This window comes from Colias croceus, chromosome 11, assembly GCF_905220415.1.
Source record: "Colias croceus chromosome 11, ilColCroc2.1".
Lineage (NCBI taxonomy): Eukaryota > Metazoa > Arthropoda > Insecta > Lepidoptera > Pieridae > Colias > Colias croceus.
This window is the reverse complement of record NC_059547.1, coordinates 10,260,682-10,285,958: the sequence shown is the minus strand read 5'-3', so window position 1 is coordinate 10,285,958 and position 25,277 is coordinate 10,260,682. Positions and strand designations below refer to the sequence as shown.

At 31.5% G+C, this 25,277-nt stretch overlaps 1 protein-coding gene across 1 annotated transcript in view; it reads right to left on the bottom strand.

The window, feature by feature from the left end:
- LOC123695298 overlaps positions 1–25,277 on the bottom strand; it is a 38,024-nt gene that overhangs the window by 5,145 nt on the left and 7,602 nt on the right. Inside the window, exons 4-9 of the mRNA XM_045641095.1 lie at positions 3,649–3,774; positions 3,095–3,434; positions 2,603–2,822; positions 1,564–1,741; positions 651–778; positions 17–199 (exon numbers count right to left, since the gene is read on the bottom strand). Coding sequence (XP_045497051.1) covers positions 17–199; positions 651–778; positions 1,564–1,741; positions 2,603–2,822; positions 3,095–3,434; positions 3,649–3,774 — 1,175 coding nt within the window. The remainder of the gene's footprint in view (positions 1–16; positions 200–650; positions 779–1,563; positions 1,742–2,602; positions 2,823–3,094; positions 3,435–3,648; positions 3,775–25,277) is intronic.

The window sequence follows — 25,277 nt, the reverse complement described above, 5'->3', positions numbered from 1 at the left end:
GACTAGTTAGACTCACTGTTAGGCACAGGTCGGTGGGTCCGGTCGTACCGCACGAGCGAGCGCTGCACGAGGCTGTGCCCGAAGCGGAAGGCTGCAGATGCGAAGGCGCTGGCTGGTGCGGAGCTCGTGCGGGGGCTGTAGCCGTGCCAGTAGCCTGTACGAGCTGGCTCTAGCTCGAATAGCTGCATCACTTCTGAACCTGGAGAAACAACAGAATAATTATTGAAAAAAGACGTGTGGCACGCGGGGACTGCCGCGGTAAAGCTATTGCACAGCATGCCTTCAAGCCACACCTCCGTGCCCGTCGGAGTGGGGAGCGTGAGGTTTTTTCGTTACGGAATTTCTCGATTCGGTCCCCGCGCTCAAGGCCCGCGATAGAAGCTGTGCAATAGCTTAAAAAATGAAAATGTATAGTGAGTAAGGTGACTAACGAAATTTCTAGGCAGCAGACAAAATAATATTTTTCAAAATGAAAATGCCTTAAAAATTTTAATTTACTTTAACTTTGTCCTTAAAAGAGCGGCAAAGCACCTTGTAACACCACCAGTTTTTAGTGTTTATGGACAGTGGAACCACTTAACATCAGGTGGCCCATCTTTGCTTGCTCTGATATAAAAAATCCAATAACAATCGTATAAACAATTATATACCTAGTACTATAGGCAGGAACTCCCTGTAAGTAATATGCTGTATCATAGCGCCAACGATTTTGCGAGTTTCTTGATAAATCTTTTCATCGCTCCAGTGTGGGTTCAGATGGGCTAGCTCCGTTGCCATTCTGAAATAAATAATATATTAATTAAGAATATTTCACACAAAGAAGATGTTGATGAATATTATTGAGAATTTGCGACTAATTACAATAAACATATTGTGCGGATTTGTAATGACATTGATATTTACAACAAAGCATTATTAGCGACAAAAAAGTTGTGAGTCGTTACAGACAAAAAGTACATATTATTAACGATTATTGGGTCATTACTGACAACAAATCACATGCCACTAGAGATGACTGACTAAAACCAATTAACAAGGGACTAGCTGACTAAAAAAGACATGTTCCGAGTGAAAATTATATTCTAAATAACAGATTCAAATTATCTTTATCTGCTCGTATTTGCACGCTCATAGTTGAGCGTGCAAATATGGTTATGATTATACAACTCTAGAATAGCAAACTTTCAGCTGACAATTCATATAACTGCTGACTTTATAGTCACGACTGACCACCTGAGTAACTGACCCATGTGAGTGATTTCATTCGTCAATAACGTCACATGGTCTGACATCAGTGACCATTTGCACCTATTATTAACAGGTTGCGCGTACGCAGACACAATATGATGTGCGCTTTGATGTGCGTTACTGGCGTTATTGCTGACCACTGGCTACTATTAAGTCATGACCAGCTGACTCATATCAGTCATTTCTTCATTCATCAGTCTCCAGCTATTTACATACCGGTTATGCGTCTGCAGCCACATGATGTGCGTTACCGGGTACTATTAAGTCATGACTGACCTGACTCAAATCAGTGACCATTTACACCTATCAACTTACCGGTTATGCGTCCTCAGCCACACAATATGCGCAGCCACAAGGCCGGGCTGCTCGTTAACTCGCGCGTCGCCCGAGCGGAAGCAGGAGGGGGAGAGCGCGCCCCCGCGGCACAGCGCGTCCTCCTGCTGCGGGGGGAGGAGGGGCCGGCGCTGTTGGACGCGACCGTATTGGAGCATGCCTGTCATTGGGTCATTAGTTAAGTGAAGCATGGTGTGTGAAGCGAGATTGCAACATATTTGCCATATTAGCCGTACCACATAAAAATACCTATATTATTAATTTCTTTGAATCGTTGATCTAAAGGGTTACTTGTAAAACACCAGCAACCTCGCAGGACAAGATAGCTAACATCATAAGTAACAACATTTTTTCTACTACTTTTGATAATTTGTTATATTTTATTTTCATACAAAAATAAATAGACTTACAAATGTTGGCAGAGTACAATAAAAGCTTAAAAAATCTTTTAAAAATAATTTATTGCGTTATGCCAAAAGTCGTAGAACAAATGTTGTTACTTATGATATTAGCTATCTTGTCCTGCGAGGTTGCTGGTGTTTTACAAGTAACCCTGTATATGTATAACATTTAAAGGCTCACTTAAAACATGAATAGTACTGTTTCCGTTGCAGGATGTCTACCTTAACCAAATCTGCTCAATTACACTGAATCAGTGTCACTGATGATTTCTGTGAATTTATAATATATACCAAGAAAAATATGCAATTATCTAGTTTGGATTTTGGTAAAGCTTTTGATAAGGTGGATCTTTTCCTACTACATAAAAAGTTGTCAGAGGTTAACATTTAGAACATTCTTGAAGTAATGCTACTATGGTTTGCAATATAATTAGGCGTGTAAACGTTGAAAGTAACAGTTTCTCATGTAGAGATTTTTAGTTATTACGAATTACTTTTGTAGTTTCTTTGGGTGTTCCCCAAGGTTCTTCACATCTAGGGCCAATTTTTGATTATTATTTATTTATTAGCAATTCTTCAATTAAAATTTAAAGGACTAACGCTTTCATGATTTTACTTACCATTCCTAAACAGGCGAAGTTTATCAGACTGCCTTGCAGAACTGGCATACAATGGAGACCCATCAATATACGCAGACACTTGGTTAATTTGTTCTCTCCAGCCGATCCTGCAGTCTTCTAGTGGCGCTGGTGAAGACCTGATGAAGTCCAGACACCTGACGCCGCGCGGACCGTAGAAAGGGTCTGATAGTGGTACTGCGATTGGCATACATTCCGGATGCTGCGGAATTACCGAGTTTTTTAATGATTGTGTCTAGTAGTAGTTTTAACAATAATAAAAGTAGTTAAATATAAAATTTACAAACACGATAAAGTTTAATACGAGTAAAAATGTAATCATTATCGAATACGAGTTAATACCACATGAACGAACTAGTTTCTTACTTAAATAAACACAATTTTGAAAAATCGTAGACGATAAGTTTAGGTAATTGATAATTGGAACAAAAACAGACTTATGAAAGTAACATCTAAAATCATGAATGTTCTCACCAAAAACTCTTTAGGGATGAAATCCCTTCCACCATCCTTGCAGCAGCGTGGCACAGATCCATTGAACCCTCGCGACTGGGACGACGACACGATATCGTGGTCTAAAAACTGTCCCCACTGCATCAGCAAATGGGTGATACCAGGGTTTTCAACATTTTGGTCTTCATGGATTGACGCGCTGATTTCTCTAGCGGAAGGGAGGAGGGAACCGAATATGGAACGGCGGGGAGCTTGAATGCCGTCAGAATAGACTGGGGAGAGGAAGCGTTGAACTGGGGTCATGGTAGACCCCCATCGGAGGTGGTTCAGGTTGTTGCATGTGCCATCGTGTGTGCGGTATCTGTAAAATTATAATAATTGATTGTAATGGAATTAAGAATATATTATGAAAGAAGAATGTAGATTTTATCTTTATTTCGCATATTTTCAATTGTTTAGGATTTCTTCAAGATGTATCGATAGGTTTTATTAAAATTAAAATTTAAGACCAAAGCATCCCGCTGTCCAAATCCAGCATAGAGAGAATAATATAAGAATAAAAATAGAAAACCAACCTTTTAGAAGCAGGAGGGCACTTGGGAGGGGCGCGTAGAGGGCACTGATCCAATAAAGGTGACTCCCGCAGCGCACTCGCTTTGGGAAACTTTCCCTCCTCTGTACGGCTCTCGAGTGCATCTCCACTATAAGAAAAGTTATACAGTCAATTATATTAGATATTCAAGTGACAATCACTAAAAATAACTACATATTTACTTTTACAATTTATTTCGCTTTTAGGCAAGTGAAAAGTAAAAATTTTATGAATCTTTTCTATAAAAGATTAAAGATAGTAGAAATTATGATTATCTTAAAATTAATTAAAAACAAAAACGAGGGAAAGTTTTCTTTAATGATTTGAAGACTCTTAATCGTAAAAAAATTTACAGTTTTATGTATTTCATCTTTGGAAAGCAAGGCGTCAGTCTCGATTTAACAAAAGACGTGACCTTGCTGGCAAAAGATACACCTATCAGCGAAAGTCCTTGAAATGCATCAATGCATCATTTTTTGGGCAGTTTTAGGGCAGTGGCATTATAATAGATAATTATATACAAGGTGAAAGGTTAGACGTTTGACAAATTTAGACAGCTTCTACTCATGAAACTGAACAACTTTTGTACTACAACTTTTCTGAATTCGTAAAAAAAATTGGACTTTGTAAGGAAACTTCGCTAATCAGCTGACAGATTTCCATACAAAGTCCAAATTTTTGTCTACGAATTCAGCAAAGTTGTAGAACAAAAGTTGTTCAGTTTCATGAGTAGAAGCTCCTGTCTAAATTTGTCAAATGTCTTACCTTTCACCTTGTATATCGAAGAGAGAAAAGGCTCATGTTCTTCTCGGTAATTAAAAATCTATGAGTAATAATCAAACAGAGCCGCAACGTGCAAGATCTCTTGCATGACGTAACCATTTCATAATTAGCATAGAGAAGTATGATTTTTTACAACTTTTCTAATTACGCAATGTTTTATTGCTAACTGTAATATTATTATGAGTTACGCAACATGACGTGAATACTGAATGGAGAAAGCGCATGACTTTCAATTTCTTTTACATGACATATTATTATCAATATTATGTATTCTTTTTGTAAATGCAATCAAGGGGTTTTATAGTAAATTTTGTTTGAAATTGAATCACTATTCGGTTTGATTTCGGTTAATTTTAAATATAATTTGTTCATTTTTTTATTTAGTAGATACCTAAGTATATGTATAAATAAGTTTTATTTGCTTATAAATTAGGAAAAAATATAAAGAATTGCAAAAATGTTGTATGTGTTTATGAAAAATGTGAATAAACAGACAATTAAAATAAACTTTTTTTACAAAAAGCTGTGTTGAAATCTGTTGATTAATATGAATTCAAATATAATAATTATGTTTGACCATTTTTAAATCTATACTAATATTATAAAGCTGAAGAGTTTGTTTGTTTGAACGTGCTAATCTCGGGAACTACTGGTCTGATTTGAAAAAATATTTTGGTGTTAGATAGCCCATTTATCGAGGAAGGCATCATCATCAGTCATCACGCTAAGACCAACAGGAGCGGAGCAATGCGGGTGAAACCGCGGGGAACAGCTAGTTAAAAATATGCGATCTACATATCCACGATAAATCTTTATGGTAACATACGACCAAAAATATGTTTATAGACATCGATACACTTTCAAATCTACAGCATCATTTGTGTAACTTTCTTATTTTTTATATTTATACACATTCTTCAACCATTTTACAGCACAAGTTACGCCTCTACAAAATTTCTCTGAATTTATCTAAAAATCAAACACAGGTTTTAGCGGCGTCATAATCAATAGCCAGTATAGCTGCCCGTTTGACCTATGTGAAAGTGAAACTTTCGTTGAGTCGTGTGTGCACATGATTAGATTCTTACCACGTTGCGTTGTGTTTATATATTTTGAGATTAGATTACGTTTTAATTCGCATGTATTGTTGTGGGCGTTTCTTGTTTTTTTATGAGATTATTTTTAAGGAAGTTTGCGAATTGTTTACTCTAAGATATATACCTAACATTATTACAATAGTTATTACAGTAAGGACACTAATTTTGCAAGTTCTTTAATTGTTTAATCTGTAGAAATTTATATAATTTCCGAATGACATCTAGTCCTTTATTATCCTATCAAATTTTTTAGCTGGAGCCGGTGACAGCGGTGTAACGTGGAAATAACCGTGGCTTTCTTTATTAACCGACTTCCAAAAAGGAGTACCTACATTATTTATTTATTTATTAATACTTTATTGGTTCTCCTGTATCTGGGGGCACGGTAGTGCCCCCGCCAAGACGAGCCAAGCGAACAAGCGAAGCGCACGGGCACTACCTACCTTTTCTCGAAGCGCTTCGACGTTTTTTTGAACCCTCATAACTTGGGTTTGGATTATGCTAGATCAACAAAATTTTCGGGATAGGTATATTGTCAATAGCAGACTTATTGAACATATTAAGTTTTAATTACATTAGCTTTTATACTTCAGATTTTATTTATATCTAAAAAACGCTAATTTCGTCACTGACTCACTGATGATCATCAAAATTCTTAAGGTATTTCCTAATGTCCTAGAAAGCTGAAATTTTGTATGTAAGCTAGTATTAGCACACAAACAACAAAAAAATTATAAAACTTGTAACTTTCATCCCCCAACCCCTTAAACTAGGGGATGGGAGTTTGTATGAGACCTGTAATTTTAAATTAAATTTAGATGACGCTAGAGGTCTAATCTAATAATCTAAAACTTGGTTCCCCTAGATATATATGTGTATAGGTACTCCTTGTTAAAAAAAAAAATTTAATCGACTTAAAATTTTGTTACAAACAACTTACAAAAAGAAATGAAATTCCACCAAAAACATTTTCATGTAAAATGTTGCCAAGACTAGCCCATATGACTCGCACTGTCAAAAATTTATCAGATCTCATGTAGAGCCAAGCTTCTAACACTACACGCCCTAACTCTACAAGGCCTAACTTCACAAACTCTACACCTTAGTTAAAAAATGTGGCTTGGCCGTTCGTTACTACAAGAACTATTGTATAACACAAAAGTAATGAACAGTGAATTAATTTTTCAACTTACGCCGATGTAAATGTAGCGAAATGGCCAAGCCACATATTTTGACTAAGGTGTAGAGTTTGTGAAGTTAGGCCTTGTAGAGTTAGGGCGTGTAGTGTTAGAAGCTTGGCTCTACATGAGATCTGATAAATTTTTGACAGTGCGAGTCATATGGGCTAGTCTTGGCAACATTTTACATGAAAATGTTTTTGGTGGGATATATTTTATTCTACGCTTACTGTTAACCGAGATCTCCATCAATTGCAGACTGATTTTAATTTTCATAACATCATGACTTCAAAGTCTCAATTAATAAACACGCATACAGACAAAATATTTCATAAAATAATAAAAACGATTAATTATTTAGACCAACAATACCATAATGTTATTGTTAAACATTTGTTTTGTTTGTATTCTATTGTTATGTAAACTTGACTTTGAGCTTCAAATTTATGTAAGTATGTTAACAGTTATACAACATTTATGTTAACCTTGTTAAAAATATTCGTAACTAATAAAGTTTAATATAAAAATCTTTTGTGAAATTATTTTCAAAAGTTTTGATAACCTTTAAGGCTTTACTAGAGATAGTTCATTTTATTTATATCTAAATAACTATTATAGAATCGATTGCATAAATTACGTTTTTAAAAGAGAAAAAAAATTGGAGACCACAATAAATCACGAAAGAGGAAAGCGTATTAATTTAAAATAAGTACGATTATTCTTATTTAAACTGTACGAAAAAAACCTGAAAATTGTCAGTCAAGAGGAAAATTAAAAATTATCTGTGTAACGGTCTAGTAGTTTTGATGGCCCTCGGATAAACTTATAATTGTTTATTACTTACGAACTGCTGTGCTCAAAGAATATCTTTACAAAATCTTCAGTGACATTTTCTTCATTGTTTAATTTCATTGAAAATGATTAAGGATCTGTTATTTTCACTTGGAAAAAAAAGAAAATGATTTTCGTCCGTATTAAAATTTAATTGAACATTGTTGCGATTTTTCGTTTTTATTTTTATTACTTATTTAACTATTATAAACTTAAACCCGAAATTAGAATACGTACGTTCGTATTTAGTGTACTTATACTTAAAGTCCTTCATATTCGAGGAATATTTTGTTAAAACTAGATTGACTATGGGAACATTTTTTACTTGATTTTTCAATTAAAAATTAGAAGATTTTACGATTATTATTTAAAAGCTTTTAGTTGCGTTTTTAAAGAAACAATGTTAGTAAATTTATAGAATAAGTTATGAATATGAAATAAAATACTGACCTTAGTTATCCAGTCCGTTATCCGGTCCAGTCAAAATCCAGTCAAGTCAAGTCACTGTCACAATGTCAAACGGTCAAATAATAGTCATAATCAGTCAAAAACACCACAGTCACATAATATTAGTCAGTCAATTCATAGTCATAGTCGATCAGTCTTCATTGACTAGAGTTAAAAGTAAATAGAGTTTTCGCGCGCTTTCGTACGTGAAGACGCCATGATGCGCGCGCGATACTGCGTTGGCGGGAAATGTGACAAGCACTAAAATACTGCCACTTCCACACAACCATTTCGTAAACGTTGCAAATATCAGCATCAAGCTTATGCCTATTAATTCCGTTGCAATTTGTGGAACTAATTAATTTGCTTTGAATGGATGTTCTGAGGTGACATTTTCATTGAATATTTATGTTAATTAAGTTTTACTCTCTGTCAACAAATGGGGATTCATAATTTTTTATTTTATTAGCGGAATCTTTGAAAATGTTATACATATTGAATATATTGTAGATTTTGTTTGTTGCATAATATATTTTGTAGACATACCAATGTTTAATGCATTTATTTGTTTTATAGATATTTTCTTAAGACAGTTTTCCCATTTAATATCTATTCCTAGATACTTATTTCATTGTTGATCATAGATTAAACATAATAATACTGTTAACTTCAGGTATATCATCTACCGCTAGAATTATAAACTATAGAAATCGTATCCGAATGTAATTTTCCTGTTTTTTACGTTTTGAGTTTTGTTTTTGTCGATCACGTACAATTTTTAAATAGATGCGGTTACAAAACGAAAAAAATCCGTCACAGTCAGATAGGTTTGACTTGTGAAATTATTGGTTCAGTGTTTATTTTGTATCTGTGGATTGCAAGAGATGGCTTGCTCATTAAATGTTGGATTTTCTTGCGGTTTCAATCACACCATAGGGCTGTCAAAATTAAAATTAACGATAGGATAGATATAAAAGCTTTATAAATAATTGAATTATTGTTATCGTTATTTAATTATTATATCAAAATATGATAAAGAATATAAACATTATAACTTATACAATTGTACTCCGTATAAAATAATGCACTTATTTCTGTATTAGGTATATTGTATTGTATAATTTAAGGTATAGCTGTTGTTAATTTGTAAGCAAATTATAGTACTTATAATACTATAAGTACTTATTATCTTTTTACAACGTATATAGAAGTTAATCGAGTTTAATGTTTTATGTAGTGAAATGCTATGATTCGATTATTTGAAATTTTATTTGAATTTGCAAATGTTTTTGTTCAAAGCTTTCACTAGTACAGAATTTCACTTCAACCGAAAAGTATTGACAATTAACATTATTCTTACTATTTTCTATAAATCTTTTCCATACGATTTCCGATTAAGTACGAAGTAAGCAAAGCACTTCCACAATATTCTGAGTAAAACCTACTGTTCTCATTGGTGTAATATTTATACAATAAAACATTATTTTATCATTAAAAACTTTTGGTGGCAAGTAGCAACTGACAAGAGTGTTTGAACCACGCCCTATCCTCAAATCGAATAGGTATAGCTCATGTTACGGTTCTTCTAAAGGTTACATAGTTTATAATTTTGATGCTCCGAGTGTATATTTTGATAAGTACGAGCTCTGATGTTATTTCGAAGATTCTCAAATTTAGATTTGGTAAAGAGAGCATTAGAGTAACTAAAAACGAAACGTGCTTAAATTAATGTACATACATGTATTTAAAGCAAAATATTAAATAATAAATAAATTCCATTCAAAATTATTGAATGTAAGAATGAAGTAGGACATAAAACTTCAAGCGAATTGCTGATGAAACTACCACAAACTACTTTATTTAATATCTCTGAGCAAACCCTGCGGTAAATAGCTAGTTAATAATAATAACTACACAAAACATATACTTATGTATTATTAACCATCACATTTAACTAGTTACGAGGAAGTTTTACAAAACAATAGCAATGCAATAATACTCTACCTTATGTACAAATACTGAAGTAAATCCGCGGGTCACTGACTATCCACCATAAAACATAGATTTTATTGTTTTACGTAAGCAATAGCCAAGTGCTGTAATAATTATAATATTTTTTATTTTGTAATCGCGAAAATTCGGTGACGCCATGGTTTGGTATTGTTCAATCTGATGGTTTTGTCCTTACTAAATAATTGAAAAGTCTACACTAATATTATGAAGTTGATGAGTTTGTTTGTTTGAACGCGCTAATATCAGGAACTACTGGTCCGATTTGAAAAATTCTTTCGGTGTTAGAAAGCCCATTTATCGAGGATTATATTACATCATCACGTTAAAACTAATAGGAGCACTGCGGGTAAAACCACGTGGCACAGCTAGTAATTGATATAATCAATACACATAGGGAGAAATTTCTAGTAAATAACTTCGGAGTGTAATTGCAACTGCGTTGTTTTTTAGACGATTCAATACTTTCTAATTTTGTCGACAAAAAAACAATTTGCAATAGCAAAAGTACCTACATCGTTCAACACTTTCATGATCAAATTAATCATTATAAAAAATAATTACTTATTATATTAAACTAACTATGTCTCAAAGGTTTCAAAGAGTCTCACTGACGAGGTAACTAAATAGGAGATATTAATGAGGCTCAAACTGTATGTGAATAAATTCCGGTAAACTTTCACTTAATCCTATGGAACGGACATCCGATTATAGGTAAGTATACGAGAGAAACTGTTCATAATGACCGACAGGGCTTATTTCTCTTTCTATAGTAACTACTAGTATAGTACCTATTAAATTATCTGTTGTATATGCTATACATACATATACATATGTTTACAGCCTTATAATATTATTATTTGTTGTATAATCGGAATATTATTAACAAGGTTTATGGGGTAAATATTCAAATTGTGTACGATTTTTGAGTAAGTATAAAAATGCGATAATATTGGTTTCTTTAGGAGTTGCCTGGTAGAGAACGCTACCTAGCTATAAGACTCCTTTTGTAAATTTCAAATGTATTTTATTTGCCTTTCATATTTATTTTTATAGTAGATTATAGTAAAAAAAATATTATTGAATAAGTAATACATATTTGAAGTTATAAAGTTCAATAACCTTGTAACAATCAGCTGATAGATGCATGTTTGCGTGCGCACACGCATTTCCTAGACATAAAACTGAAAGTCAACTCAGTTCGCGTGAACACGGGAGTTTCGTCTCGAATTATCTAGAAATAATCAGCTATTCCATTAATAATAATTGTAGTATAAACAAGAATATAGGTGTTTTAGAAAAATATAAAAATAAACAAAACGGAAAAATCTAGTAGTGCGTGCTAGATATCGAAGTCTTCTATAAAAGTAACTAAGTAGATAAGTATAATTTTTAAAATTAAGTTAATTAATAAGCATAAGACTAAGTATTTTTATATATAATTTAAAAACTCGATGTTGCATACCAAATTAATTGTCTTCCCGTATAATAATTTAAAATTAAATTAAAAATAACAAACACAACCAAAGCATTTTAAATCACATTGTTAAAAAATAACCTCTGAATAAAATTAGCAATTTTTAATTCAGGGACCTTAAGGGCATTGATACATTGAAAGATTTATTTCATATAAACACATATAAACATATAATATGGTGATATTTTGAAAGCCGATTATATAAAATCCGTCGCGTGGTGAAAACTCGTCTTTTGAAAGCTCGTCGGGTTAGCTTTCTGCATTTTTATCATATACAAATGTGCGTGTGTTCAATTAAAGTTCTTTAACACTTCAATATTTGGGTTTTACATTATTAAAGAATATACATATGTATACGAATTCTATATGTTATGGACTTAAAAATGTAGTACAAGTTACTTATGACGCAAAACATACCATGATGCAGCTCGTTAACTAAACTTTGAATCTAAGATTCATTTATTATTATACATATGAATTAATAAGTACCAGGTTGCCTGGAAGAGATTGCTGTGTAGCAATAAGGCCGCCTATTGTGCAAAATTGTTGTACCTTATTAGTCTGTACCACATGTCTTAAATTGCTTTGTACAATAAAGAGTTATAAATAAATAAATAAATAAGTCAGTCCAAAGATTACTATGTACCTAGTTTAAGTTCTGTGTAAAGTTCGTATTAACTAACGCAATAAAAAAACATGCGCTATCATAAAAAAGTCTTATTTAGTTTCAGCAAGCACCTTTACTCTTACTTCCTTTCTTCTTTTTTACCCTGCTAAAAAGTTATTTCATGTCATATTGTAATCTGCATACAATATTTCAACCAAATCAGCAATAATTTTTGTGTGAAGGAGCAATAAACATTCACGAAGGTGCATCCACCTACGTATAAACTTTCGAATTTTTATTTATTGAATCGAAATGAAGAAGAGACAGTAATAAAATATGCTTATATCATTAAATGAAAAAGATAGTTATTTAAAAGTTTACATAAGCATATTTTGCGAGTAGACAGACGGTAAAATACATAAAAACATGTAAATAAACAATCCATACTAATATTATAAATGCGAAAGTAACTCTGTCTGTTACTCAATCACGCCTTAACTACTGAACCAATTTGCATGAAATTTGGTATAGATACAATATTTTGATACCCGAGAAATGTAGCCTAAGTTTTATACCGGAAATCCCACGGGAACGGGAACTATACGGGTTTTTCTTTGACTGCGCGGGCGAAGCTGCGGGTGGAAAGCTAGTTCGTTATAAAAACAACGTAACGATAAATAAAAATTGTTTAAAATATGCAAATAGGTTAATTAAATTTGATAAAAAACATTGTAAAGATAGATGAATAATAATCAATTCAAAAACTCTTTTTAACACTACATCTATTTACACGCCATTACACGCTATTTAAATTATATAAATTATTGTTCTGAGTATCTAATAATATGAAATAGGTAGTAGTTATTTTACTAATATGTGTTTAAAAAACGCTAAAGGTCACTGACCCGGCGCTGATGGCTATGTAATTATTCAAAAATTCGTTTCGAGCGAAAGTGAATGAATAAATCGGCAGTTGTCGTCAACATTTCTATTTTCGACTGTGTAACAGAGAAAAAAATAAATAGGGAAAAAAAACTTAATTTCAACCAAACATTAATAACAATTAAAACTTCTAATAAACATATCAATGATAGTTACATAATAATAATTTCATTATAAGTACTCATCAGAAGTACTAAAACCATAGTTTCTGTGATGACTAAAACGTTTTGCTCATTGTATTTACGATTAGAGAGGTTTATGAAAGGTAGCAATAAGTAGGAATGAATAAATATATAAATTCTAAGTGATATTTAATATATGTATGTCTTGTGATGTATGGTCTAAAGAAAGTCAGAATACCTAGTAGAAATACAGATATATTTACCCTTTTTTTTTACAAAATACTACAAAAAACTCGCTTTATTGATTCCATTCTATTATTTATTTCGTCGATTTTGTCAAGAACGAAAATTTATTTTGCTCTCAAACTCAAACATTTATTTATTCAATGCGACTTCTTTTAGAAGCACTTTCCATTCGTCATTTCTAATTGTAACATTTACCACCGATTCGGAAAGCATTATCTAAAAAGACTACGTCCATCAGAGGCACTAGAGTTAAGTTTTTTGTCACAAAAATCACGTAAGAGATATAATAAATTCAATTATGTTCTTACGTATTCAATAAATTGGTTTTATTTTCACACAATACACTATAATTTATAAATTTTTTATCGCACGTTGAAAGTAAAAACTGCTGAACCTATTGTGATGTTTTTTGTTTAGATACATCCATATATATTAATTGAACTAAAATCTAATTTAAATGTATCCATAATATTATATCACGTAATATTAAATACCTGCTGTCTTTTCTTATTTCTATAAAGATTGCAATAATCTTTAAACGTTGTTTTAATGACTTACAAGGGAAAGGAAAATTGCAAATAAATTCTTAGCGCTACTGTAATACTTTAATAAGAATATTTTCTTGATGATTCCTCACACAGGTGTCTTAAGAAATGTGAACCTTTCACTTTAGTATAGTGGAAAACCTCATAAAGAAGTAATTATTAGTTGATAAATGTTTGCTCTCTGAATAGATTTTGATGTAAAAACGGTAATATCGTTTTTGATTTAATATAATGTGAAACAAACAAGCAAAAGTTATTCAAATGAAAATATATTTAGTACAAATATATTTCCAAGTTTTTGCAAATCTATTAATCTACTGTTTTTTTTCTTTTTCTTTGTCATAGTTTAAAGTGATTTAGAATATTTACTTGCGGGTAGGCTAAATCCCATGAACCGTGTGGAATCGTATTCGGTATTACATATAATAATTCGAAAATACTCTACATTCAATTTTCACGTGCGTTATTTTGAAATAAACAAAAACAATAAAAATAAAAATAATTTTTATTTTTAAAATATCTTAATAATCTATCAAGGTTGTACAGCCCTACCATCACATCAATGATGAGAGAGATCTTAAGTACTTTTCTTTTAGTGTTTATTCCGTCTAGATTTTCGTTCGAGCTTTCACAGCTCGTTTTAACGAATAACTAATTTGTAAAATGGTGTTGCCACAGGTGTTGCTATGTCAAATATATTATATAGGTACTAATATATATTTTAGATATGGTAGGACCTAGTGTGGACTATAAGATTTTTAACAACTATTTAAAGATTTGAGCTCTTTATACTATAATTTATTTCATATAATTTTTAGTTTAGAGTTATTTCAAACCCAATAATACAATATGAATTATCGAGTGTGTCCTTTATAAGTTTTACCTATTAAGTCCTTATTACTTTAGTAGTAGAATTATATTATCTGTGGTATGCGGAGTACAGGAAAGCAAGTGTCTATGACAGGAAATTGATTTACAGAGACAGTAGAAAACATTTTCCATAACTTTTACTAGGCCCCAAGAAGCTTATATCCTCTAATACACTGGAGATTGCACTATGACCATTAACTTGAAACAAGAAACTATGACATTCAATGACGTCAGTCATGTTATTTGTCTCTTTCTGTCGAGTGACCACGCTGGTTTGTAAATTCAGGATTTTTCAAAATAGAAAAAACTAAAAATCATGGTCTATAAATAATAACGACATATATTTTTAACAGTATTTATATTATAATATTATGGTCATACTTTATAGGTAGGTACATACAATTTTAATTGGTATAGAATGATAGTTATAAATAACTTTTGGCTACAAAGCTTGGATATGAACCGATATATAGCATTAACATCCTTTGTAAATAGAGGAAAGATGTGTTTTGCATCAGATGCTGTTTACCAAATTGTTAGCTACTCAGATCTTCTTTTTAAACGCGTTGCTTCGACGGGTCAATTTCAAGCCAGAATCATCAAAGAAAAACTGTTTATAGCAGCCTTGCACAAATTTCAGCTAACTTTACAAAGTTTATTTTTCAAAAGGTATTTTTTTCTGGGTCGTAATCCTCAGTAACCTTGATGGGCACATATATTTCTTTTTATTTTACTTTTTGGAAAGCTGAAATACGTAAAACAAAAAAATATGAGGTAAGTTAAAAAAGTATAAATTTCAATGTAAAAACGAACAATCTTATAACTACATGTGAGTGCAATACCGATGTCATGTGTTGTTTCATTACTAGTAACAATCTTTAAAATGGTGTTCTAAATTTTCATCATAATATTGTTATTACAATATATTCTCTTCGCTATCCATAAAATTTCGTCATCATGGTTACCTTACTTGTTAAATCTGTTTATTGAAAACTTGTTGAAAAATGATAAATTATTAGGGAAATAACAAATTTAACATGACTGCTTACTAAAATGATGCTAAATTAGACAATTTTTGCCATAGAAATGATTCTAAACAGGTAAATGCAGGAGTATTGAGGAATATTGTAAATAACGTAAATATACACTTGCCTGTGAAATTCTATGCCAGAATTTGGTGTCCAAACACTTCTGCAATTTTGCACAATACAATGCATTCTTTATATTCGGAAAATATTCATTAAATAAGCAACAATATTAACTTAAATATTCGAAGCGACGCAATTTTTTGACACACATGCCATATTGACAAAGTGAGAGTTGCTACAATTTTATTATGGTGACTACCCATAATCAGGGAGTATCGCTTTTTAATAATTGGTTCAGATACTTAGTTTATTTAGCATAAATAATAATTGTCTCATCCAACAATGCTTCTGAATGACGTTGTTGGCAATTTATCAACAAACTCATGTACAAAAACTAACCTTTTGCACAGAATATTACAGCATACATAGTAGCCTTGGGAAAACTTCGTATTAACAGTGGCAATACCAAGTTAGGTGTGAAAGTGATAAAAAACATGAACTGGGCAATATTTTCTTGTTACACGTCAATGTTCATACCGAAATCTCCAGTGTATTAGATATAAGCTTCTTGCTAGGCCCAGAGGATTTCCGTAAATACTAGTTTTTGAACTTGCAAAACATGTTCGTTTGTCGTTTGATGAGCATTAATAAAGAAATAACATAAATAGGGAAAGTACAAGCTTTAAAGAAAATAAGATGTTTAGGCCCAGTTTCACCAAGCTCTGTTAGTTAGTTTAACACGTTGTTAACTCTTTTAACGGGACATCAATGTAAGAGAGTGTCCCACCATGACCTAATCGAGGTTTAGTTTCCTTAACACGGCATCATATTTAATTTCTGGCATAGAGGCTCTTTAAATTTTTAACAAGCGATTAGAAAAAATGATTTGATGTTTTCTTGCTGTCAAGATGGACTCTGCATACTATTTTATTTTTGAAAATGAAGATGTGTTGGATGATTTGTATAATTTGGATTATATAGTGCGAACGCGACGGCCCAGAATTTATAAAGAGGTCGTCATTGTTTCGTAGAATATGATGATGTTGATTTTAGTACAAGATTTCGTTTATCAAAACAATCGGTTTTGGAAGTATTGCAATTAATTGAAGATAAACTCGAATAACCGTCGGATCTGTAAGTAAAACTATCTCGTGAGGTAATATTTATATTTATGTGCATAAAAGGTTCCTTCCTACATACTGTATTATTTTCAATTAAACCATAATAATCCTGTGAGTCATGTCAAATCTAGTATTGAATACCAATATAGGTACTTCAAATGTAAACTTCACCACTACTCAGGTAAGGCTCAGGCCTCCTCATGATTATGAAATGTACCTACTTATCTTAATTTTAAATTCTGTTTTAGGAATCAATCAGTTTCACCTACAGACCAACTGCTTATTGTAGTGCAGTGCAGTGATGGCTCAGTGGTGAAAAACATTGTGAGGAAACCGACATATCATAAGATAGCGTGGTGGATAATGACCTGATCCCTTACCGTGTTTAAGTTTAAGTTAGCACTACCAATCCCATGTCCCAGCAGTGAGAACGTATATGGGCTGACGATGATGATGATCCTAATTTAATTTAAATGTGACATTGTTATAGAAATATGTAATTTTTCATGTTAGTTACCTAAATAAATAAAACTTGTGTTTTTATAAAACATTTTTATTGTACCCTTAGATTGTACCTATCAACATCATTCAATAAATTGGTTATAACAAGTAGATACTAGGTTATTACGAACAAGAATTTACTATTAATTTACTGCTTTCTTTTATCTTTGTCTTTATTTTTCTTGTTAATTGCTCTTCTAGTATGAGATATCTCTCCACTTTCCTTCGGACTCCGAATTTTTTTTCGTAATTTCAACCAGATCCAGTTTACCTTCTACCAAGTGAAATTGAACCGCGATTTTTCTTCAACATTATTGTATTTATTCAACTCAAAATAAAATTAAAATAACACAAGAAAAATCACAACAAAACAATCTCCAAATAACATCAAACATTTGTAACCATGGTAACGGCCAAATCGTTTGACATATAAACCAGTAAACGTAAAAGTTACTACATGATTATTAAATTTTGTACTGTATCAGAACATCTCGATTTAGTCGAATTACCAAACATGACAGTTATTATACAACTAGAACAAATAGCCCTAATGTGCGATACTATGGCATTGTCAACTATGACATTTTGTTTCGGGCGGTTTAAAATACGAATGAATGATTCGTGAGTCGCTCAGTTAAAGGTCGATTTGATAAACGGCTGTTAGATTTCCTTCTTGGGACCTGAAGAGTTGACAACGATGTTAAAATACATGTTTATTTTGAAGCTCGATTAATAAATCTCTGATTTAGAAAATATTGGTGAAATCGGGTCTTAATATCTTTATTTAATAGGAAAAAAATTAGATTTTATTTTTCCTACGACATAATGCAAACCCTAGGTACTCGATCGATTTAAAAATTATTCTGCCATTACAAAGCTACACTTTTTCTTTACTAAATAATATAGACTTACAGACTTTCTAATGGTAGAATATATTATTTTTTCGGCAATCGGCATCTAGTCTCTAACGAGATAGAAAATATTATCATTCTAAGTCAAGCTTTCTTTAGCTGAGTAATGGCAGCGTCTTATAGCCTCCTATTTTGGTATAATTACAATGAAAGGCAAATAACGATCATATACATGTTTAGCATGTGCACAGTGCATGCCCAAATGTATCCATGCCCAATTTAACAAACCACTTTCTAGATATGCTCAATTCGAGAGCATTGGCATATTTTTATTTAGACTCACTTATTTTAGTGTCAGCAATGTTCTGAAAATGTCATAGGTACATTTAGGGCAAAAAATTGTTTTTTTTTTGGTTTTAATTATGCAGCAGCCAGCAGGTATTCGCTACTCATTAAATAAGATGATTGGTATAGTTAAATCGAGGTTATAAAGTAAAAAATTGTAATTTTACTATTGTTTATTTCTAGCTGGGCAGCAGACGTTTCTCTGCTCAATTAAACTTTTTCGTGTTTCTCTCCATAAGAACCAAACAAAAATGTTACAAATTTAGCGGAATTGGTAAAGTCAGACTGTCAGAGTGAAAAAATATATTACATAGTTGTAATACACCATAGATACTCTTTCCAGATCGGTGGTAAATGTTAAAAATATGTAATGACGATTCGAAATTCTTTAAAAGAAGTCTAATTGAATAAATAAATGTTTGAGTTTGAGCTTGCGCATATATGAATTCATAATAGCATATTGTGCCATGTTACATGGCTAAAAACTATATTTTCATCGTAGTCGATTAAAAAGAACCAGACTGTAAAAAAGATTAACCGTTATCTATAAGTTCTTCCATCCTCATATGGCGCAAAGGAGGAAGAGATTAAATCAAAAAATCATTAAAATAAATGATGTGTGAGCATAATCGGATGTGGGTAATTAGCGTAACGACACTTTCACTATTATTTTATAGTGTGGTACAGTGGGTTTATCGATAAATCATTAATTTATATTTTTAGTGACTGAAAAAAAGAAATTAGTTATAAATAATATTTATTGGAAGTACAATGAAAATGATCAAAAGGACTTCAATACACTATATTTTTATTTTATACATATATTTGGAGCTGTGGTGACCTCGGACCTTTGATAAAGAGAGCGCGCGTGCAGGACGTGATATATTTTTCATTTGGACAATATCGCCACTGCTCGAAACCGTGAAGAAAAACGTGCGGAATATATTCAATATCGAAGAATAAAAAGAACGACATTATTATAAGCATTTAGCACATACATAATAAGCGATAGACAATCGAAAATATTTTTTCCCATCCTTATCTGTACAAGCCTCTTTAAATACAGTACTCCATTCTACAAGAAGCGAATTACAGAAACCATTTCCACAGACTACAAAAAGTCCCATTAGGTACATCTCTATACAAAACACTGCATAGTTGAGCTTACTCAATATGTCATAACAGTACGTGATGCGCATGCGCTGAGGACATCGTTATGATTGATTAACTATTTTCACTTTACGACGCAATATCGCTTTTACTTGTATTGAGATTAATAACCTACAATAACCCCTCTTCTTTTTGCCAATATGAATAAGCTAGATGCTAGCTAGCTGTTATAAAAGCTAAACTTATTTAAAAGTAAAATCATCTTTTGGTTGTTAGCTACTGTCACCCATAAAGTCACCGCTCAAAGAAAATCTAACAAAAAATCAACATGTATAATGCTCAGAGCAATATGTATATTGTATATGTTTTAAAAAATAACACCTATTTCTGCCCTAGATTAGCGTGTCATTTGAGAAAAATATAAATTTACAAAACGATTTCAATAGCCCATGTATGTACAACACTAAAAATTTAATAGAAATCTTCCAGGAGTCATCATATTATTATGTATAGATTTTTTTTATTTCTATCCTAGTCTATCTGTGTGGTCAAGATTGATGTAAACTGTACTTTACATTACCTACTTTCATTATTGAATAATAAATTACTCCACATATAATGAGTAATATTATGATGCCATAATCTTCGCTGGTTATGCTAAAAAATAGTGAATGGGTTGAATAATGATGTTATAAATGATAATATTATAATTTAATATTTAAATGATTGTGTACAAAGTCGAACTCCATGTTTTTACTGTGTATTTACCAACTCAAAACCAGGAAAATATTAATAATATTAGTTAGATAAATTTATAAAATAATGTCGTTGCTTTTTTGCACAAAAACGTTTGAAGGGATTTTACTGAAATTTTGCATGTCTCTCTACCACGGATTAAGTAATATACCTAACCTTTACATGAATACGTTTACTGATTAAAAATATGAATACTGTGATTATTAAACCTCTATGTTATCGTACAATACCTTCACCATACTTACAAAAATGAACAAACGATACTCTGAGGTGGCAATGTCATATAATTCCGTAATTAATCCACATCCCAAACCTCCCCCAATGCACTAGTTATTGTTGAACTAAGTAACAATCGCAGTATTGCATTAGATTAAATAAAAACTACATAATACCCAATACCAAATCTATGAGAACATTGTACATGATTTCTTATATCGATCAACGATTTCCAGGTTATAGATTTCTACATAATATGTCACAGCAAAAATGCGTGCAAATGAATGGTAACTGAACAATAGTGGGAATATGTGTGTGAAACCGAGGGAAAGTGTAGTTCACATGATTATTGCTTTGATTACGATAGTATTGATCTGTATCCATACAGGTTTTATGATTTGGGAAGTGCATCAGATTATTAACGGAGTGTGTGAGGTTTGAATCGGAGTAGGTTGAGGATAATATCAAATCTGTAGAACTGTTTCTAAAAATTATATAATATATCAACAGTATGGCTCCATGATAACAAGAGGTATGTTATGAATTACGATGCCTATAAAAATTATATTATTTTCTTTGTAAAAGTTTTAATATTAAATCTATTTGAATACAGGCTCGTATAAACATATTATAGAAATTAGCAATAGATATTCCTTTATCTGAATAGGCCTAAGATTTTCATAAAAATTCTAAAATCTCACAGTTCCGCCAATAAAACAATAATAAAATATGAGGAGATTGTATACAATTTTCTCAATGGGTTAAATTAATTACAATAGAAAATATCTTGCATTGTTATGCAGACAATGGCGAGAGTGCGCTATCTCTAACCGATTTGAAAAAAGGTGTATTCATTAGATATGTTTGAGATGGCAAATCTTATGGTAATTCTATTGTTTTGGCTCATTGTAGGCTGTTTTTATTTAGTATACAAATGATATATCGTTATTTATTTTAATACTTATTGTATGGTATCATGCGGATTTGAAAGTTCGTAATTGGAAAATTATTTTGTTGTTATGATGTATGTCAATTTTATTTTAAAATCTGGCTCTATCTATTAGATTTTCTAAATGAATATACTTTGATTCATAATTTGATTTTGTAGTTAGATATATTATTTAACCTACAAATCACACACAGTAGTAGTACAGTAAGGTACAGGTAGTTTTGGCCACAGTAAGGTGATTTATCAGCTATATAAATAAATAAGTAAAATAAATATAATTTTTTTAGCCTTCTTGCTACTAAGCATGTATTAAAATTTCTGTAAATGACATTATACATTGGTTAAAACTCAAATTCAAAGCATTTACTGCACGTAGAAAGTATATTATGTTAAATGTCAATGCAAGTCTGTGTGTTTGTTATGTTAAATTTAAGAAAAAATCTGTCTAGGTTAATCCAGGATTACAGAAGGTAATTTTTAACTATCTTCTCTAAAATAAGATTAGCTCAGAAATTTAAAATTACATAACTATGATAAATACATGCATAAAATCTAATTACATGACATTTGTTAAATTATTCAACATTATTATTATAGTAAGTAATATAATGTAATTTATCTTTTCTTTGTAAGCAAGTTATTTAATATTATTTATGAGTACAATATTAAGGTATGTCCACACACGACTCGGATGAATATAATATATTTCTTTAATAAATAACTAAACATAAGAAATAAAATTTTCTGTCTGCTTAATGTTATTCCTGTAGATAATGTTATCACTTCTTGTTTGAAAAGGCTCGAGTATTTAATAAAATGCGGGATTGTTCATATTAATTTACGTACATAGTTTCTTGTCGATTATTTTCAGTGGAACCAAATTACTTTCCGAATTGGTGGTATATTTTTTCCAGTACCTACTTGACGATTCGAAAGTGCTTCTAAACGAAACCTAGATGGATAATTAAATGTTTGAGTTTGACTTTATAAGAGTAAATTACGTCGATAGTTACGTAAGTTTTAATTTTTAGTATTAGATAATAATAATTAGATAGAAAGGTGTTAGAGGGATATAACACAAAACAGCTTTTAAATCCAATTCCATAATTCTTCACAGTTCTGGTCAAAAAATACTCTTATAAATATATCTGGCACTGTGTGGCCGCACCATTAGCGGAAACAACTTCGGTTTCACTTTCAAGTGCAAGGTTCCACTTTCACTGCACTTTCTTTATTTATACACATATTTATATCGCTTTCCGGATATCGCTTGCTGTTACGTTATGATTTCCTAGTATTTTTGTTATGGTATAAGATTTATTTTTTATGTCATAGCTGCGATTTAAAAAAAATATTTGAAACGGTGTGGACAGAGAATATATGTATATGAGATATAGCTTAATTAATTTTTATTACTATCTCAAGAGAATGCATATTATGTACCATGAATAAACAGAATTTCTTAAAATATATGAATGCAGTTTTTCTTGCTCAAAAATGGATAGTTATTTGACGGTTCCTAACTCCTAAGAATTTAATTTCTTCGTGTGTTTTTCATACTTATAGTTTCCCATTATATAGCTACAAGATTGAAAGGTAGATAATATTATAATTACTCCCAATAAGTCACTTTAATATTCGATGACGCCAACATATTGTATATAAGTTTTATCCCTCCCAAAATTTGACGTACCTATCCAAATGACCGACTCTTTTTGGAGATCTTTCATGTTTATTGATCTAAATGACGAATGATATTGTGGAATTGATTTACAAATAATGATGTTTATTAATTATTTGTATAGGTTAATTACATGTCTAAAAATTGTACGACTCATTTCTATTAAAATAAATATAATTGAGTGAGAACGGAAGTAACGTTAAAAAATAACGAATATTAGTAGATATTAGTGATGTGATTGGTGTTGCTTTATTCAAATGTATTTTCTTATTTTGTAAAGATATCCATATTGTTTCAAGATTTTAGTTTTACGTGTACTGTGTATTCATGATTGGACCGGTTTTTAACGAACGCTAGATATTCACTACATAGGTAGTATAAAACAAAGTCGCTTTCTCTGTCCCTATGTCCCTTTGTATGCTTAAATCTTTAAAACTACGCAACGGATTTTGATGCGGTTTTTAAAGTGAAACTTTTATTACATCGTCTCAGACTTCTTGGTCTGTGTAGCGCATGTCGCGTGACGCACGATACGTACGATAATTATCGTACAAATACGATAATTTTTAGTTAAATGTCTATAGTGTGAAAAAAAGTTTCACTTTTACCGTGGTTTCATAAAACCACACAACATTTTTTTTAATAGATAGAGTGATTCAAGTGGAAGGTTTTAGTATATAATTTATTAGGGTTTAGACAAAGCGGGCGAAGCCGCGGGCGGTAAGCTAGTAGGTAATACAAGCCAAATAAATTACTACTATTATAAACGTGAAAGTTTGCAAAGATGGTTTATTAGGTACTATTTCAAGAAACAGGTGATTGTATCTAGATGAATTCTCGCACAATGTCTCTAAGATTACCTATTTATATACTGCCTGTATAAATATATATGCCTGAGTAAAACAAACGGATAAAATGCCTTCAATTTCATTACATTTATTAATACCTAGATCTAAAGGTCTTATAGCTCTAGGAAAATGCATTATTAATTAAACTAATTGATGTGTCGATAAAAAATGGTTCTCAATAAAAAATGTAATCAATACAATATGAGCATAGAACATACCTCTAATCAAACGAGTTTACCAACCAGTCGGGCAACTAGTTGGGCAACTTATCGGGCAACTAGTCGTCCAACCAGTCGACTGGGTTAAGCTTTCTATAGCTTTCAACTATCTAATAAGGAGAACGCTTTTCTCGTAATAACCAGCTTCCATATTTTCTTCTATTGATTATGAGGTGAAGAAAAACGAAACGGATGAATCGAGATTTGATATGTAATCTCTATTGCTGGCTTATATGGACACGTATTATTTATTTTATAATTGAATTGGTAGGCTAATTTGTGCTATTTTTTAACTTTATTTCATAAACTACCTAGATATTAAACTATTTATTGATAAAATAACCATACGTAAATTTATAGTTGATAAATTTCCTCGACATAATATTTTACTATGAGTTTCATGATTCATCCTGGTTAACCGAGGTAAAAACTATCCTATGGTAATAGCAGTGTCCTTTATAGTAAAATAAACATGATAAATACGCAGTAATGACATGTACACTTTCCGCAGCTTTCTAGTGGAAAGTGGAAGTGCAGGAAGCGGTTAGTTACTGGCGCCAGCGCTGTTATTACGGTAATGATCTACTGAATCGACATCTATGTGTAATTGTATACAATTGATAAGAACTTCGTTCGTATTGATATATGGTTATATATTAAAAGGAATATGCCTTTTTAGCCTATTTCAAAAAAAGGAGGAGGTTCTCAATTCAACCGTTTTTTTATTTATGTACACCGATTTCACCGAGGTTTCTGAACGGATTTTTGACATA